Genomic DNA, 19869 nt, shown 5'->3' on the forward strand with positions numbered 1-19869 from the left:
ACCCTCCAAAGGAGGGGCAAAAAATATTTGCTGTTGTCCGAATTATAGATCCTGAGATGCCTAGTTCCCTCCTGCCCTCTAGTGGGCTTAACTACAAATTTATATAAATTCAGAGATATCCCCACCACCACCCTATGTTCTACAATGAAACTAATTTATTAATTGTGGCAGCCCTTTCAATACCACAGCACCAGCTCCAACAGGAATCACAAAACTTATTTGGAGTTGTAAACGACAAAGATTTTTGATCCTGATGCCAATTCTATATATGACTGCTGAAAAAAGTACAGGTGCTCTTGTTTAGCAACCACAACTGGGACTGGCAACTCGGCCATTAAGCAAAGCAGTCGCTAAGTGAAACCGCGACTGTGCTTACAATCTTGCTTCAGCTTTCCAGCTAGTTTAAATCACTCGATCTTTGCAGGCTTGAGTACCTTGTTGCAAAACAGCATAATTGTTAACCATGTTTATTTATAAATTCTGGAATGTTTATGAAAGCAACGAAGTGGCAGTATGAGCTTGCCCTGTTAGAAGAGAACATCCAAGAAGCAGGCGTTATCAGTAGAATCCCTCTCCAGTAAGGCACTCCAGGCACCCGGTTTTACTATCTTTCCTGCATGAAAGACATTTTTATTCTGCCAGTCCTTTTAATATGTTAATGTGCCACCATTTTCTCCTATGCTGCAACAGAACCTTTAAAATAATATCTGCTGTTGCAATGTTTATTTTTTATATGTTATGTATTTTTAGCTACCGTTTTTAAATGATGATTTGAAAAACATAAAATCATGATGATTTTAATGCAGGAAGGTATTTTACTATTGCTACTGAAATGCTAGACAATTACAAATTCAGCAAACAGAAGTAAGCAGTAATGGAAATAAGGTAACATATTAAACCAATTGGTTCCCTTCACTGAAATCTACAGGCCTTAAACCTGCTGACTTAACCTGTATGCCATGTCTATTAAAAAATTAGTCTACAAAGATCAAGATGTTAAAAGCTGAAGAAAGATGCACACAACTGGATACTGTGTAGATAACCCAAAATGATAACTAATCCTCTTATTTGAAATTGAAATCTTAGACATACAACACCTTCACAGTACACTGAAGCCAATTTTAACATATTATTCCTTTTAAAATGAGGACCTGCACTTCTTCCTCCTCCCTGCCATGACTGCAAAGTGTGTTAATGGAACAGAATGAGTTATCTTCAACAAATATGGCAGGAAAATGGAAGAACACAAAAAGATGCCTTAGACACCATTCCTTTTTCACTTCAGTGCAGAATTTTATCTCCAGTGACCATACTCATTCATGTTAAAGTCCTTAATTATTTTACCTTTTGATAAGCCCACCTCATTAAGCACTTACTACAATTTGTCTATGTGATACTGTCATGAAGTTAATTCAGACTGAGAGCAAGGAGAATGTTTTGGAAAATCTACAGCAAATACTTAGTATCAATCCATTTAATTTTTTTTATCATGAACATGGACATGCATATTTTGTTTTTAGTTATGAAATGTAACTATTGCATTCCTTTAACAGGAATGCATTTCAATATGATCACCATATTTAAAAAACTAGCTTGTCCATATGAAAGCCTATTGTTTTGCATATGCCTTATGCTTCTTGCTTGTTCAGAAAATATTAACACCTAAGTGCTTTGCCTGGGAAATTTTGATTCTGATTGTTACTGACACTCGGGCAGAGACAAACAGCTATAGAAAACGGCACTGACTTTTAATCAGATGTAGAGCAGCTTTAGCCACATCTTCTTTAGAAGGACTGGCATCAAGGATTTGACATGTTGGATTTTTCATTCTTCTGTAAGACTCTTCAACTCTATTAAAAAAAATAGGTAGCATTACAAAATGTAGAAATACTTAGCATACATACTAGGAACCAACAGCAAAACTTTCAGTGTAGTTCAGAAGCTATGAATTGTGGCTTAAATACTGCCCTGGCAGGGTTCACACAGTCATTAATCCAAAGCCAAGCAAACTGATACGTTCTTTGTCCAAGAACAAGGAAGGGTTTTTATTAGGGCTGTGCAAAGCTTCAGTTTTAAGCTTTGATCTGAAAGTGAGTTCAATTGTCTCCTCTGAATTGAATGCATCAGATCTAATCAGTTAACTTCAAATCAATTCAGAGAGTTCATGGGCTTTTGCATATATGCAGACACACATTTATTAAAATGAATCTTTGAATCAGAGCTTGGCTGGTTCACAAACCTGTAGGTTCACAAACTCCATACTATCTTTGGAGTATGTTATGGAGTCAAGCTGAGAACCCAAGATTTCACATACTCCAGCTTCAATTACTATGGAACACGATTACACCTGAAAGCACAGAACCTTATCTGACTGAACCTGTTACTATTTGCAGCCAGTCTACCTAGTATTTCAGGACACCTGACCCAAAGCAGCAGAGCCTGCAAAGTGCAATGTCACACACATACCCCATCCTTCTAAAGGCCTTATCGTTCAGCAAAACCAGTGTGTAACTCTCTTCCCCATAACTGTCCATAATTAGTTTTCCCATAATTAAATAATTCCTTACTTACTCCTTATCTTAAACAGACAAAGCAAGATTTTCATGGTTGTGCCAATAAGGAAGATAGTGGCACCGTTTTGTATTTTAGTACATACTTTAGACGGAAGGAATCATTTGCTGCCAACTCAACCTCTTCTTTTGTCTTCTCCATCCCACGTCCCTGTAACCTCCGGACTCTTTCTTCAGGACTAACAGTTAACAGCAAGACAATGTCTGGGCTCAGAAGGTCATCAGGCCAGTGATACACCAGATGATGAGATGGAGGGAGATTCTGCACTTTCCCAGGTATTTCCGCTGCAATTGCATATGCTGCAGTGCTATGCCAGTATCTATCCAAACAAAGGCATTAGGGTGACTTTCGAACCAAAGTATCTATTGTTTTCTGCTTCTAGCTTTTGCATGTGAAATGAACTGTGAAGACAACTCTCTCTCTCTCTCAAAATGGTCACATGAAGGGTGGGCTCTCTCTGGTCCCTTCTCTTAGGGAACATCAACTTCAGGCACCGGGGGCAAGCCTTCTCAGCTGCAGCCTCACTTCTCTAAAACAGCATTCCAAAGGCAGATAAGCTCCCACACTACTGGTTTTTCAGAAAGCCAATAAAACCTAGCTTTTCTGAAGTGCCTTGGGAACAGATGTGCAATGAAGGGGACCCTCCTGCTGTGTTGTGGCTGTCACTTGGAACACTGATATTCTAATGTTGTATTTTTGTAAGCTGCCTTGAGCCTTGTTGGATAGACTAGTATGTAAATTTTAAGCAGCATATACATAAGTATGTTCTGATTCTGAATGGTTTTAAGGAATTTAAACTCATGTATTGCTCACTTTCTCTTCACAAGGACCCTGTGAGCAGGTCAAGCAAAGCGATTTTCTCAAGGCACCAACTAAGCTTTGGAGCTCCGTGAGGACTTGGGCAACCCCACAGAATTACCAGCTTTGCCTTAACATTTTGTCCAAAAGTAACAGAGAAAGTTGTACAGGTACTTCTGCTCAGACTGCAGTATGAACACCAACCCTAAACTCAATGTGATACAAGAATACAATCCATAAGCATTAAAAGTTTTTAAACTTTTTAAAAGTTTAATTTCTCTGAGATTTAAAAAAAAATCAATTTCCTTCTACTATGAAAAGTTTTATAAATATAATACAGCACAGTATGTTTGTGTATTTTATTTATATATATATACACACACAAACACCCCTACATATACAGCACTACATATAGATCAGAATTAGTCATTCTAAGTGAGCAAGACTGAAGAAGAATAAATGGATTTAAGTCTTCTATTACATCTGTTACTGTATTAATCTAGTCATTCCCAAACTCTCCAGGCAGCTCATAAACAAATACAGCATTAAAACACAAGAATAACACATTTTTTTGCTTTTGTTAATTTAGATTAAAGGAAAGACACATTATGTGGTCCAATAAATTTGGGAAATTAAAGTCCTGGGGGCTCAAGGCCAAGGTACTTCGATATATCTATATCTCACTCATATAGATACCAATACATATACAGTTATCTTGTTCATGACTGATGGAAAAAATAACCTAGATGGCTGATATGTTTTAGAAACAAACTGCACTCTGCATTCTACAATGAGAACTAGAAATTTACTATTTTAAAAATAAGTTGAGATTTTTGAGACTCTAAAGGAGCCAAATACAAGGTATCAGCTTAAGAACCGCTATATTCAATTACATTTTTGTAGCACAGATATGGTGGTCACAGCATCCATGGTATCTCTGGTTGCTTTTGAAGCTCCTCAGTTTCCTTCAATATAGATTGGAGCTGCTGTTAAAAGCACAAATACCAAGTCCCTTTCAGCAATAAGAGAAGTCCATAGTTGTTTTGATCCCATTAATTCAAAATTAAGAATGATATTTTACTGCTATCATCAACATCATCATCATCATCTAGCCTTTTTTGCAGGAGTGCCTTCGAGTCAGTTTTGACTCCTGGCAACTGTCTGGACTAGTCCCTGAAATTTTCTTGGCAAGGTTTTTCAGAAGTGGTTTGTCATTTCCTTCTTCTAGCCACATACATTTGACTATTCTGAAGATTCTGTATCAGAACTGTGATAAATAGAATAAAATAACCTCAGGTAACGGATAAGTATAAAACAATTCCACCCACAGTTGCTCTCTGAGTGAGATGGGCAGTGACTAAATTTGAAATATAAATAAATAAATTCATGTTAACTTCCTACTTCAACCTTTCATAGAAATACTAGAAAAACAACTTGTATGGCTAACAAGACGACACATCTTTTCAATCAAGACACTTTATTTTTGTGGATAATTTGGTGCTCTCTGAGCTTGGTTGTTTACTTGCAGATGTTTCATTACCCAACTAGATAACATCATCAGTGCAAGTAAGTGTGAGGTTTGCTCCCTGTTTATATACAGAAGCTTGCCCAGCCAGTTTTGAAACAACTGTAAGCAAACAACCAAGCTCAGAGAGCACCAAAGACTCCCCAGTTCAACCCTGAGCTACATAGATTCTCTTCTATTGGAAACACTTTATTTTTGCAAACCTGTCTACAATCACCAGTGACTTAGCGGATTCGTGAGCTATTTCAGAAGCCACAATGTAGTTAGTCAGTGCATAGAATGCTCTCCGTATGAGTGGTGGTTCATCATCAAAAATCTTCCGCCACTGGCTAACACAAGATGGAGGAGTCCTCAAGAGCACAGCATTCAGTGAATCTTTCAAAAGATGAGTTACTGTTGTTTTGCCTACATGTGGTACAAGAAGGAAAGTGGACCTTAATTATGATACAGCACATGGATTGATCAAGTTTGAAAGAACTTAGATTAGATCATTGGTATCATATGCAATAGCCCATTGAGTTTAGATCCCTTCCTGTCTTATGTGCAGATGAGGCAAGCCTTTTCAGAGAAGTTAAGACAACTGGAGCTGTAAGGCCGATATTCCCTTAAGAAAGCAACTACCAGCCATTCTCTTGGCAGTTGCTGTCAGAAGGCTACAGCTGTGACTGAGAAGAGTTGGAATCTTAGCCTGCTCCAGGAGGGAATCCCCCTACCTCCCTAGTAACACTACCTCACAACTGCCACCAATCCTGCTGTGAAGAGGTGTGATGAAGGCAAGAAGCAACTTTCTTGTACCTGCATTGAATGAAAAGATTAGGGTAGCACAGGATCTAAGCTTCACACCAGGGCTTAATCCCCTACTTGCACTGAATTCACTGGCCTCATTCATAAATCACACATCATGCTAAGCCATAAAGTGATCTATTTGGTTTAATATGCAGTGTGCATCCAATCATGGTCTTTTGTAAATCATAACTTTGTTCAAATTCAGCTAGTTGGGCATCATTCAATAAACCATGATCAAATAAACTATGGCATACTACAACAAAGGAATAGAATGTCATCACCTAGATATGTTTATAAATGGCAAGCATCAGATGGATTACTAAACAAAGTGAAAAAAAATAATGCTTACTCACCTGATAGAATTGCTTTATGAATTAAAACAGATTAATGTATGTCAGCCTTCCTCACCCTGGTGCCCTCATCCTATGCTGGCCTACAATTCCTATGATCCTCACAAGAATGGGAGGCAAGGATGCTCTGAGGGAGGTAGAAAGATGGGTGTGCAGAATATATTTGATCCACGCACTGTCAGCTACCCAACCCTGCCATATGGCAAAGATTTCTGTTTTCTACTAACATTAACATCTGTTCACTGGTCCTCAAATTACTATCAATCACACTTATCTTTTATTTGATTGTTGCCATTTTATTTTCTTGCTCCTTTGGACGCTCGAACAACCTCCAAAATAACTAATCACCAGCAAACAATTCTGGGCAGTATGTGGCTTGCTTGCTTGATTTATTTATTTATTTCTGTGCAGCGACTACAATTTATAAAAAAAAGTATTCATAATTCTCAAGCCTGGTGAAACATTTGTAAAGGCAGTGGTGAAAAATGAAACCAATTACATAGGGTAGCTAAATAACTAGTATTTTTTATTGGGAAGGGTTAATTTTCACGCATGTTAATCCAATGTATCCCATTTAGAAGTTAAAGTCCTGTTCATGAGCCTCTGCTGCAAATTAGGATTGCATGCCAGATTGTCAATCCACATCCCCTCACACAAAGTGAGACACTCCAGCCCCTCCCCTCTGCTGGGGACAGAAAATATTTGACCATTTAAGGCAAAGGGGAGAACTCCATGGGGTCTGTTGACTGAATCTGGAAAAATCATGGGACCACCATGATACCCCCAGCCTTTGGTTGCCAAGAGGCTTCTGGGTGCAATTTAAAATGGTAGTACTAATCTATAAAGTCTTACATGGCTTTGTGCTTTGTTATCTGCAGGACCACATTCTCCCACTGGAATCAGCCGAGCTAGTTTGATCTACAGGGAAAAACTGTTAGTGATGCCCCACTTTAGAGAGGGGAGGAGGGCCAAGGCTTGCTGGTGTTGCTTTTCAGTGGCTGCACTGGTTCTTTGGAATGACCTCCTAGCCATAACCAGTTGGTTCTCAGCCTAATTACCTTCTGGAAACTGCTCAGAACAGACATCTTCCAGAGGGCATTTGAGCCTTGACACCATCTTAGTTTGGTTGTAATTTGGTTTGGTTAATTTAACATCACTCTATGTTTTTCATTAGTTTGTGGATCTTTTATTTGCATACATTGTTTATTGTATATTGCTTCTCATATAACTTACCTGTAAACTGACATGATTTGGCAGAATACTCACTTGTCTACTCTTAACCCCAATTTTTTATGACTTTAAGATGTCACACAAACCCTGTGTCTTTTCAGTTCAGTGTGCTATGCAACCCACAAAATCGGTTGATTTGATACCTATCTGAAATGTGTTCTATGAACTCAGTCAAAAGAAATGCCTATGCTTTCATAAGAATATATTTAAGATTTTCCTTACCCGTTGCATCCAGCCCTTCAATAACTATTACGGGAAAATTCCCTTTCTTTGGATGCTTAGGACACTTATCCACAAGTTCTAGAATCAATCCGGCTTCAGGAATTATTGAAGTGCACTGTAATAAGAGGAGACACTGATTTAGAAGGGCCTAGAAGCAGAACCTGAGGCACTGCTTCTGCAGGTAAATTCTTTAAGTGGCCTCAGCAGTGTTTGTGATGTCCGCTTGAAGTGTCAGATGGATTAGAGAACATGGCTCCTGCACCCTGAGTTGTCTCACCTAAAAGAAATTCAGCTGACATTCACAAAAGGCAGATGCTGAAATCTTCCATCTTCCACATAGGAGCTGTATCTTGGCCATTCAAAGGGAAGATAATAGGAAATCAACACTTGAAATCATCACTTACATTTGATTGGCCTAATTTAGGAGATATTGTGTGATTAAACATGCACGTTTTTCAAGATTCTTTGGAATAGCTACATCTCCTGCAGCATCTTCAAGAAAACATATATATTCCCTATTACAAGGCACTATGGAGTGCAAAAAAGAACTTGGACATTGAAAAGCTGAGTTTGCACAACACGCTATACCATGTTTTGCATAGTGATGCATGGTTTACATTCTCTACCAGAATTTATACTTTCCCTTCAAACATCATAAGCAGTTGATTAAACAAAAACAAAAATCAAAAGGCCTTGGTAAAGGATACTTCTACTTAAACTCCTTTAATAACTTATATAGAACAGGACAATCACTATGGTCTGGCTCAAATGAAACTTTTGAGAAGATACAACCTTTACAGAATAAAAGATTTCTATAGCAATAGAGAACTCCTCAATAAAGAGGAGGTAGAGCATCAAGTTACTATGTTTTTTCTTAAATATTAAATTAAATTAAATCTCTACCAGGGAATAAGGATGTTACAGCTTCAGCAATTTGGTCTTACACTAATTTTGAGAACTTAATACTTAACTATCTAAACAACCAAAAGGAACAATCTCAAAACTTTATAGGCTACTGATGCAATTAGAAATAAGAGATCCACCTCTTCCTTTTAAAGGAAGCTTGGGATACTCATTCTGGTAAACCCATCCAAGAGACAAATTGGCAGGCATTATGGAAATCAGGTGGATTCACCTCAGCTTCAACGCAAGAACATCCGTGGAAGATTTTATATCACTGACACTTGATTCCAGTCAGATTGGCACATATATATCATAATTATTCTTCCAAATGTTGGAGAGGTTGTCTTTCTTTTGTAATAGTCATACAATAAAGCTATACCTTTTTGGTGTAAAAATTTTGGGGAGACAAACATCATTACTGAACAAAGGACTGAATGCTCCCCAGAGTTAGAGTTACTGTACTTATTTATGGGACTGAATCTCAAGCATAAAAATAAGAAACCTATAATCTACTTAATTTTCAGCTAAAATAATAATTGCCCAACACTGGAAAACTGTGGATAATTTAATAATTGAGGTGTGGATTAACAAGGCCTCTTCAATTGCCATGTTAGAAAAGATTATAGATACAGTGAAAATAAAGAAACACCAGATGCAGGAACTGCAATTCTATCAAATTTGGGTGGACATTATATTTTATGTCAATTGCAACAGATGTACTATTGGTAACACTTTAGATATATGGTAACTATCAACATGTATATTCTGTCTTTTTTTAGCAGGTTTTTAAATAAAATTATATATCTTTATTCTATATGCATCACGGATTTATGTCACTCTGTTACTTGACAGTTCAATAAATAAAAGCTAAAAAAAAAACCCTCCTGAAATTGAAACAAGCATCATCAAGAGTCATGTGTTAATGACATACATTATTTCTACATATTCCAAATGTGCCATGGAACAATGGTTCCTGAATGTAATTTAGTGATTCTTCCTGAAAGAGACATGAATGGGTCAACACAGGTGGAAGTAATGTATTGTGGGTGTTTGGTTTTGTTTGTTTTTTGTGCCTCCAAGCCAGTTTTTGACTCCTGGCAACTGCCTGGACAAGTCCCTCAGTAACATTTCAAAAGTGGCTTGCCCTTGCCTGCTTCCTAGGGCTGAGAGCACACGACTGGCCCAAGGTCACCCAGCTGGCTTTGTGACCAAGGCGGGACTAGAACTCACGGTCTCCAGGTTTCTAGTCTGATGCCTTAACCATTACACCAAACTGGTTCTCATAATTTATTGTGGAACGCAAGAAAAGAAGTCAGTTAACCCAAGAAACTAAAACTAAGGGAGACAGCTTTAGCCTACAACAGAGCCAATATTGCACGGGGTTATACTAATCTCACCCAATCGCCTGTGTTGTGGGAAGAGCAAAACCTAATCAGTTGACCTGTATATCTAAATGCATCCTATCCAGTTCTTTAAGAAAAAGAACAGGAATGACTAATTTACTGCCAAGGGCTGAGCACAGAATACTCCTCTCAAACAGTGACTGACTGCAGTGGTCAGGCCAACTGCTGCCGATCTGACCAAAAGATGGGACTAGTGATATCATGATATCATACCTTGCCAATATGCTCCAGGTGTAAAGGCTCAAGAAATCGTAGGCTTCCTGGAAGAACCATGACAATTTTTGACCCAATTAGTGTGGCTGCTACTACCGCTCCCACCAGTAAGGCAATTTAACTAGGTTACACATCTTGCAGGAGCAGACACATATCGATCACAAGGTCTATTTAGCACAGGGGTCCCCAAACTCTTCAGCTCATTGACCCCTTCATGATGTTTCAGATTGTCCATTGACTCCCAAATGTTATATGAAAATAATTTAATAAATACTACTTTAACTAATAGTACTATGAAGAAGAAGAATATCAACCCTTGCAGGTTGATATTGACCACTTTGGCGGACCCTGATTTAGAACCTAGATCAGTGCTTCTCAAACTTGGCAAATTTAAGACATATGGACTTCAACTCCCAGAATTCCTCAGCCAGCATGTCTGGGAATGGCTGGAGAATTCTGGGAGTTGAAGTCCACATGTCTTAAACTTGCCAAGCTTGAGAAACACTGACCTAGATGATCTGACTGAGTCTACCTTCCTCCATGCTCCACCTTAAAGCTGTAAAAAAAAAGACAGTTTGTGGCTGCAACATCAAGCCTACTTTATCATCCTCAAACCACCCAAAGTTCTGGAAACATGAAAAAACTGCTCACCAGTTTGTGCCAGTACTGATTAGCCTCAGCAAAGTTGTTTTCCCTGTATCATCTTCAACCCTTATCAAACCTCCTCCACTCTACCCACAAGAGTACCTAGTTACGATCTGGTTGATGCCTGCTCAGAGACACCCTTCCTCCTTCTGTACATTTCACTTATGCCCAGGAAGGAGATATGGTTCGACGGACTCCTGTTTCTATGAGCAGCCCACAGGAGGGCACTTACTTCCTCTAGCACTTCGCGGGCAGCTTCCCAGGATCTGAACACGGTATTGCCGAGAAGGTGAGCAACGGCAGGATGGAATTCCGGTTCTTCAGCGGCCACGACCTGTGCTCTACTAAGCAGCTCTTTATCCTGTCCTGCCCCCTTAAGGCGCCACAAGGCACAGCAGAGCCCGCCGCTTTTGGCCTCCTCGTACACAGAAAGGTGGGCTGGCGCTGGGAGCAGGAAGCTCAGCAGCTGTTCCAAGAAGGCCTGGGTCTCCGGCAGCCCCTGCTCGTCCTGAACTAGGAAGCCTTTCTCCAGCACTGCTCCGTGAGGGCTGTAAGTGAGGAGCGGCAGGACTCTGCCCCGAGCCCCCCAAGGCGCCCGCTTGAGTCGGCACTGCACAGCTCTGTGCAGCCTGGCCGCTCTGACGCGCTCCCGCGGGGCTGGCGCCGCGGGGATGCCAAAAGAATAGCTTCTGCCCGGAGGCGGCAAAAAGCATCGGGGCCGCGCGCGGTTGGCAGAGTCCCCACCGGCGCTGCTCAGGGCGAAATAATCCACATCGCCGCCTGCCGATTCAGCGACGAAGGAGCGCTCGAGCCAGCCCGCTTGGGTAGGAGACAGGCGCTTGGGCGGCACTTCCATGGTTGATCTCAGCAGCCGGAGGAACCCAACCATGCTGCCCTGCAGCATGACCGCACCCGGGAGAGTTGAAACCAGTGGCGCGATAAGCCGCCGGCCCGCGCCTTCCCCTTTCGGCGAGCGGGGAATCGAAAACTTACGCGATAGGAAATGAAAATGAAATGAAATGAAATGAAATGAAACTTACGCGATAGGAAGTCTGCATTCAAGAAACAGGTGCGGCGGGTCAAAAGCCAAACGAAATGGGATACAGGACATATCAAGAAAGGAAAACTGAGAACTGGGAAACGAAATTGACCCTTGCATGAAAATGAAAGTTTACAGAGGGATCTGAGTATTAGTAAGCAGGCAGGCACCCCTCGCAATGCATCTGCCGGTGGATTGCTTTGGAAAAACGAAACCAAAACACTCAAAAGGCTGGTAAAGGCAAATAAGTTTGTAGTATTTTACATGAATTAGGTTGGGAGAAGCCACATTATTTGCTGTTTTTCTTGCATCAGATTAACATTCGTATCTTTGGGAAAACGTTAACATGCAAAAAAAGGAAAACAGTATTGTCACATTTTCATACAAAGGATATTTATTTATTTGAATTTATAAGCTGTTCAACTCCAGTGGTCTCTAATATGCAAGATAAGCATTATTCCTGTTCACAGCAGCATCTGTAACTATGCCAATAAGGCAGTCTTCCTAGCTTTTCTATAGAAATTGGACATGTATGGATAGTAAAGGAAAAAAAACCATGGAAATCTTGATTTCTGACCAATTTCTTTTAAATTAGGGTCAGGTGGATTTCCAGCTTGACAGTAAAACTATGGTATGATGTGTGTTTAGCTTTTTTAAGCTGATCCGTTGCCAACACATATATTAATGCATTTCTATATTGTTTTAATGGAACCTTTAATCTGGTATGTAATTATGGTGGTTTCTTTTGCAAATAAATTGCACTGACTCAAGAAAATGGAAGCCTCCAATACTTTAAAGTAGGAGTGGGCAACCTGGGACCCCAGGGACAGAAGAGTTGCCCAGCTCCTTTTCTGTGGCCCCTAGAGCCCTCCCCCCCCACTAGAGATTATTTTTAAAACTGAGATCCTGAAGTAGAAGAAGCATAGCAAAAAAGAAACAAACAAACAACACAAATTCTCCAAATATACAGAAAAGCCTACCTGTATATGTGTGACACAGTCCTTTTCATTTTGCATCCTCTGCCCAACAGTGTCTACAGGAACTATTTTACATTTTAGGTGCACTCTAAACTCTACCCCTTTGGCACATGTGTGTGATGTCACAACATACATACAAAAGCAGTGAGGTTTGTATCACAATCCATCTGACCTCCCCTTGCCCTGCCCCTGTCTGCTGTCTCCCCACTGTGGTCCTTGCCCCAAGTGCAGTGCCTCGCTATCAAAACTATGGCTCAGTCCTGAGTCTAACTATTTGCTTTTGTTGTTTATTCGTTTAGTCGCTTCCGACTCTTCGTGACTTCATGGACCAGCCCACGCCAGAGCTTCCTGTCGGTCGTCAACACCCCCAGCTCCCCCAGGGACGAGTCCGTCACCTCTAGAATATCATCCATCCATCTTGCCCTTGGTCGGCCCCTCTTCCTTTTGCCTTCCACTCTCCCTAGCATCAGCATCTTCTCCAGGCTGTCCTGTCTTCTCATTATGTGGCCAAAATATTTCAGTTTTGCCTTTAACATCATTCCCTCAAGTGAGTAGTCTGGCTTGATTTCCTGGAGGATGGACTGGTCTGATCATCTTGCAGTCCAAGGCACTCTCAGAATTTTCCTCCAACACCACAGTTCAAAAGCATCTATCTTCCTTCGCTCAGCGTACCTTATGGTCCAGCTCTCTCAGCCATATGTTACTACGGGGAACACCATTGCTTTAACTATGTGGACCTTTGTTGTCAGTGTGATGTCTCTGCTCTTAACTATTTTATCGAGATTGGTCATTGCTCTTCTCCCAAGGATTAAGCGTCTTCTGATTTCCTGACTGCAGTCAGCATCTGCAGTAATCTTCGCACCTAGAAATACAAAGTCTTTCACTGCTTCTACATTTTCTCCCTCTATTTGCCAGTTATCAATCAAGCTGGCTGCCATAATCTTGGTTTTTTTGAGGTTTAGCTGCAAGCCAGCTTTTGCACTTTCTTCTTTCACCTTCATCATAAGGCTCCTCAGTTCCTCTTCGCTTTCAGCCATCAAAGTGCTATCATCTGCATATCTGAGATTGTTAATGTTTCTTCCAGCAATTTTAACTCCAGCCTTGGATTCCTCAAGCCCAGCTTGTCGCATGATGTGTTCTGCGTACAAGTTGAATAGGTAGGGTGAGAGTATACAGCCCTGCCGTACTCCTTTCCCAATCTTAAACCAGTCTGTTATTCCATGGTCTGTTCTTACTGTTGCTCCTTGGTCATTATACAGATTCCTCAGGAGGCATACAAGATGACTTGGTATCCCCATACTGCTAAGAACTTGCCACAATTTGTTATGGTCCACACAGTCAAAGGCTTTAGAATAGTCAATAAAACAGAAATAGATGTTTTTCTGAAACTCCCTGGCTTTTTCCATTATCCAGCGGATATTGGCAATTTGGTCCCTAGTTCCTCTGCCTTTTCTAAACCCAGCTTGTACATCTGGCAGTTCTTGCTCCATGAATTGCTGAAGTCTACCTTGCAGGATCTTGAGCATTACCTTACTGGCATGTGAAATGAGTGCCACTGTTCAATAGTTTGAACATTCTTTAGTGTTTCCCTTTTTTGGTATGGGGATATAAGTTGATTTTTTCCAGTCTGATGGCCATTCTTGTGTTTTCCAAATTTGCTAGCATATAGCATGCATTACCTTGACAGCATCATCTTGCAAGATTTTGAACAGTTCAGCTGGGATGCCGTCGTCTCCTGCTGCCTTGTTATTAGCAATGCTTCTTAAGGCCCATTCAACCTCACTCTTCAGGATGTCTGGCTCTAGCTCACTGACTACACCGTCAAAGCTATCCTCAATATTGTTATCCTTCCTATACAGGGCTTCCATATATTCTTGCCACCTTTTCTTGATCTCTTCTTCTTCTGTTAGGTCCTTGCCATCTTTGTTTTTGATCATACCCATTTTTGCCTGGAATTTACCTCCAATGTTTCTAATTTTCTGGAAGAGGTCTCTTGTCCTTCCTATTCTATTGTCTTCTTCCGCTTCCGCGCATTGCTTGTTTAAAAATAATTCCTCATCTCTTCTGGCTAACCTCTGGAATTTTGCATTTAATTGGGCATATCTCCCCCTATCACTGTTGCCTTTTGCTTTCCTTCTTTCTTGGGCTACTTCTAGTGTCTCAGCAGACAGCCATTTTGCCTTCTTGGTTTTCTCTTTCTTTGGGATGTATTTTGTTGCCGCCTCCTGAATAATGTTGCGAACTTCTGTCCATAGTTCTTCCGGGACCCTATCTACTAAGTCCAGTCCCTTAAATCGATTCTTCACCTCCACTGCATATTCCTTAGGAATATTAGTGAGCTCATATCTAGCTGATCTGTGGGTCTTCCCTAATCTCTTTAGTCTGATCCTAAATTGTGCAAGAAGAAGTTCGTGATCTGAACTACAGTCAGCTCCAGGTCTTGTTTTTACTGACTGTATAGATGTCTGCCACCTTTGGCTGCAAAGGATGTAGTCAATCTGATTTCGGTGTTGTCTATCTGCTGAAGCCCATGTATAAAGCCGTCTCTTAGGTTGTTGGAAGAGAGTGTTTGTTATGCAGAGTGAGTTGTCTTGGCAAAATTCTATCAGCCTATGTCCTGCTTCGTTTTGTTCTCCCAGGCCATGCTTACCTGTAATTCCAGGTGTCATTTGACTGCCCACCTTAGCATTCCAGTCTCCCGTGATGAAAATAACATCTCTTTTAGGCATGTTGTCCAGAAGGTGCTGCAGATACTCATAGAACTGCTCTACTTCAGTTTCTTCAGCATCCGTGGTTGGGGCGTATATTTGGATCACTGTGATGTTAGATGGCTTGCCCTGAATTCGAATTGAGATCATTCTATCATTTTTTGGATTGTATCCAAGCACTGCTTTAGCCACTTGACTATTAATTATGAAGGCTACTCCATTTCTTCTGTGGTCCTCTTGTCCACAGTAGTAGATCTGGTGGTCATTTGATGTGAAGTGGCCCATTCCAGTCCATTTCAGTTCACTGACGCCCAAAATGTCTATCTTTAACCTTGACATCTCACCAATAACCACATCCAATTTGCCCTGGCTCATAGACCTTACATTCCAGGTTCCAATGGTGTGTTGATCCTTAGAACATCGGATTTGCCGTTCACCACCCGCACTGTCGGCCGCTAGCCGTCCTTTCGGCTTTGAGCTAGCTGCATCATCACGTCTGGGGCTAGTTGAACTCATCCTCTGTTCTTCCCCAGTAGCATTTTGACCATCTTCCGACCTGGGGGTCTCATCTTCCGATGGTATACCGACATCTCTCTGGTTGTACTGATCCATTTAGTTTTCACGGCAAGAATACTGGGGTGGGTTGCCATTACCTTCACCAGGGATCGCATTTAGTCTGACCTCTCTGTCATGACCTTCCCATCTTGGGTGGTCCTTCACGGTTTAGCTCATGGCATCATTGAGGTGCTCAAGCTCCAGCACCACGACAAGGTAACGATCCTTTCCTGAAGTTATTTGCTTTATTGATATTATTTTATTGATTTTATTGTAATTTCTTTGATAGTTGTGAGCCATTCAGAGTCATTAAGAGTTGGGCGGCATACGAGTTTAATAATTGATGATGATGATGATGATGATTATAAAATGCCCCAAATGAATACTTGCTTTGCACAAATTCAATTACTTACACTCAATGTCTATTCTTGTACCAAGAGTTACAGTAACAACAGATAACCTATTAACACATGGAACATTGGTTCAATTCTGCTATCCATTTAGCAATGTGGGAAACCTATGGAGCAATGTGGGAAGCCTATGATTCACCAGATGTTGCTAAACAATTCTCAGCATCCGTCAATGTTAGCCATGCTATTTAAAGCTACTGGGAGTTGTTCAGTGACATCTCGAAGGCTGCAAGTTCCCCACCTCCGCTATCATCTGTTTTTCAATCAATTCTGACTTTCTGGAACTTGGTGGACATAATTTCATCAGAACTGTCAATGAGTAACTGTTCCTTTGAGTTCTCGTAAACTCCTACTGGTGTAATCAGATAGCATCTAGCCACATTTTCTTTAGTCAACCTCTTTTTTCAACATCTTTTTGAGGATCTTCCTCAATGGCTCTTACCTGCACATTACATGTCCAACATTTTTTTCCTTCATTTAACATTTTTGATGATCCAGTTTTCACAGCTATGAAATCCATGGCCTTCACAATACAGCCACTCCTTATTTAGCTACTATCTTGGCGACCATTTGAAAGTACAATGGTAATAAACGGTGATTAAAAAATTCATTTTCCAACCAATGCCACACATTTATGACCAAATTTCCTGCCCTGACAAGGAAAGCCTTCTGCGTGAAACTGATTAAGGTCTGATCAGTTTCAGGCAGCAGCTGCCAAAGGTTGTTAACTTGAAGTTAGCACTGGGGAGAAAAGCAGGGCAGGAAGAAATAGCTTGTTTAAGCAATCTTTCTGCCCTGCAAGGGGGCAAAAAAAGATGGAAAAATGGTTCAGGCCCAGGACACTGTAGGAGCAAACTATTTGAATGAGACCACAGTGATCTTCACAGTGTCTCAAGCAGAACAATCACAGCAGCTATAAAGATATAGACACTGCAACTGAAAAACCGTTGGAAGAGGGCTGATTTAGGAGAAGAACAAAGTACTTACTGTATGATCTCTACTCTTATCCAAGGCAGGTAGAATATATACTAGGATTAATGATTGGTGAGAAAGCATTATGTACAAATCCAAAGGCTACTTCGTCAAAAACTGGAAAAAGATCCAATAAGACTTAATATTTTAGTATTCCTTTTTCCTATACTTCAGCAGGTATAGGAAAAAGGAATGAATAAAAATGGCAAACCATGCTCTGTGCTACACTACCATTTAGTAAAATGCCTAACGTCACAACAGGCAGATTGTTCTGTAGATAGGCTACATATTGCAGGGATCATAATATACCCACCGAGGTAGGCTGAGGTGGTTCTCAAATTCTAATGTATTTGAGTAGGCACATTTGAATGCGCTTCAGAATTAAACGTCCGACTTTTTATACTGAAGAAAGGACAGGGTGTACAGCAAGGCTAAAAGGTCTGTACTGTGATGTCTCTTTTCTTGGTTGTTCTCTTACACACACAGACGTATATTAATCTAGCATCTAAAATATACTCAGTGACAAGAACTGCCAAATTAATATTGTAACTGGAACAAATAAAATTAATACATAAGGTTCAAGTGTGTAAAAGCGTGAGTTCGAATTAATACAAGAAAGAAACTTAAGGGGACCTATGTTAGTTTACAAAAAGAATCATCTCAGCAGGAAAATAAAACCACACATTCACCTTTATAGTTAAACATATAAATAGTACAAGTCCAGCACTGATCAACCAGCTACTAAACACAGCATAAACATGAATTATAAACCTATCTCTTTTTGGAAACATTAATCTCCTTCCAGATACTTTGTTTAGAGATCTGAATTCCACTGGCAATTTTAGACTCCTTATCATTTTGGGGGAAAAAAGGGAATCATTACAGAAATCATGGTTGGCTTATCAGTGCCCTTGGTTAGGAGTCTTCAGCCAAACTAGAATAGCAAAGTGTGGCAGGGGGAAGCAGAGCACAAGGAAAAAAAAAAAAAAGGAATAAAGCATGAGGGTGAACTCCAATTAACCCCTTGTCTACTGGACAGGAAAGGCACCATATTGTATGGTCATTTGCATAGTTTTCAGAGACCCATTATGGATAAACAGTTTAGAGATGAAATTTATATACCGATGCATGGATTACAGGTAGTCCTCACTTAACAACCATTTGTTTAGTGACCGTTCAGACTTATGACAGTGCTAGAAAAACAACTTACAACATGTCCTCCCATTTATGACCGTTGCAGCATCCCCACAGTCACATGATCACGATTTGGGTGCTTGGCAACTGGTTTGCATCTATGACCATCACAGCATCCCGTGGTCATATGATCACCATTTTCTACCTTCCTGGCTGGCTTCTAGCAAGCAAAATCAGTGCGGAATCATGTGATTTGCTTAATATGGCTCACTTAACGCCTGTGGTGATTCGCTTAATGACCACTGCAAAAAAGGTCATAAAATTGGGTCAGATTCACTTAATGACTGCCTTGCTTAGCAACCAAAATTCCAGGCCCAGTTGTGGATGTTAAGCAAGGACTACCTGTATTCTGCTTTTTATGGCTGCCCATTGTTTAACCATTTGTCCTCAGACATACCATGTTCACATGTTTGTGGTGAAAGCGACACATCAGCCTTCTTGTGAAGAAGTCACAGCAGCAGAGAACGAGGGCCTTCTGACTCAGCGTGCTGAGCATAAAGGCTGCTCTGTTGAAGGGGCAGGTGTGGAGGGCTGGAGAAGAAGGTTGAGGGAGATGTCAGAGGACAACACAGAGAAACCAGCAGAGAAAACACCTGCTGGATGATCTTTATCAGGTTTGTAGAAACAAACTCCCACCCTTCTATTCTGCCTCGCCTGGTCTGAAGTCATTGCCCAGGCAGAGAAGAGAGCTGGTTCCTCATGGAACCAGAAGAAGGAAGAGACAGGGACAGGGAGTGCACATGTAGGGAGCTGCTTATATGCCCCCAGCTGAGATTGGAAGGCTAACTGAGATTGCTTCTAAGAGTCCAGGAGAGCAGAGCTCAAACGCTTACTGCCAGATCACAATTTATCTCCTTGGTTAGGCGTTTTATTTTGAACGTTACCCTGAGTTCTTAATTTGGACTGCTTAGGCTCCAAAGAGTCTACTTTTGTTTTCCAACCCTGTCCCTGAATGCTCAAAGGAGAATAAAGTTCAGCAGGTTCTCTAAACCTTTGGAGAGTCCAGTGTTTGCTTTCTGTTTCACTAGTCCATTCCCAACTCTCTGATTCATTTTTTCTTGAAATAACCCAAGTCTACTATGACTCAACCATCTGATTCCTACTGCTGCTTCATTTGGTATTATTATTAGGCCTGATACTTACTTTATTCATATCACTAATTTTGCTTCACCAGAATTCAAAGTTCTTTGGAAAGAGGCTGGACATTTTCTTAGTACTGCCATCTATTTTAATCCTGTATGGCTAGTCTAATATTTGTGGTGAGAGTGACAACAAAAACAGAGCAGCATACCACAAATGCTGCTTGCTTGCTTTCTTTCTTTCTTTCTTTCTTTCTTTTTTATGTATGTATGTATGTATTATCCCGCC

General features: G+C 40.7%; 1 protein-coding gene across 1 annotated transcript; it reads right to left on the bottom strand.

Moving 5' to 3' along the window:
- Positions 1-1725: 1725 nt before the first annotated feature.
- On the bottom strand, positions 1726-11588 carry CMPK2 (cytidine/uridine monophosphate kinase 2). Its single transcript, XM_063314207.1, has 5 exons — positions 10879-11588; positions 7483-7597; positions 5098-5299; positions 2657-2890; positions 1726-1850 (listed from the first exon to the last, which is right to left on the bottom strand). Exons 1-5 carry the CDS (start codon positions 11548-11550, stop codon positions 1727-1729), a joined length of 1347 nt encoding a protein of 448 aa, XP_063170277.1. The 5' UTR covers positions 11551-11588; the 3' UTR covers position 1726.
- Between the last annotated feature and the right edge of the window lie 8281 nt (positions 11589-19869).

Source organism: Candoia aspera, chromosome 1, assembly GCF_035149785.1.
Source record: "Candoia aspera isolate rCanAsp1 chromosome 1, rCanAsp1.hap2, whole genome shotgun sequence".
Lineage (NCBI taxonomy): Eukaryota > Metazoa > Chordata > Lepidosauria > Squamata > Boidae > Candoia > Candoia aspera.

Coding starts and splice junctions, on each gene's coding strand:
- CMPK2 (XM_063314207.1), bottom strand. CDS start 11,550: ATGCTGCAGGGCAGCATGGTTGGGTTCCTCCGGCTGCTGAGATCAACC. Junction 7,598..10,878: donor CCCGCGAAGTGCTAGAGGAA/GTAAGTGCCCTC, acceptor CTCTTATTACAG/TGCACTTCAATAATTCCTGA. Junction 1,851..2,656: donor AATGATTCCTTCCGTCTAAA/GTATGTACTAAA, acceptor TTTTTTTAATAG/AGTTGAAGAGTCTTACAGAA.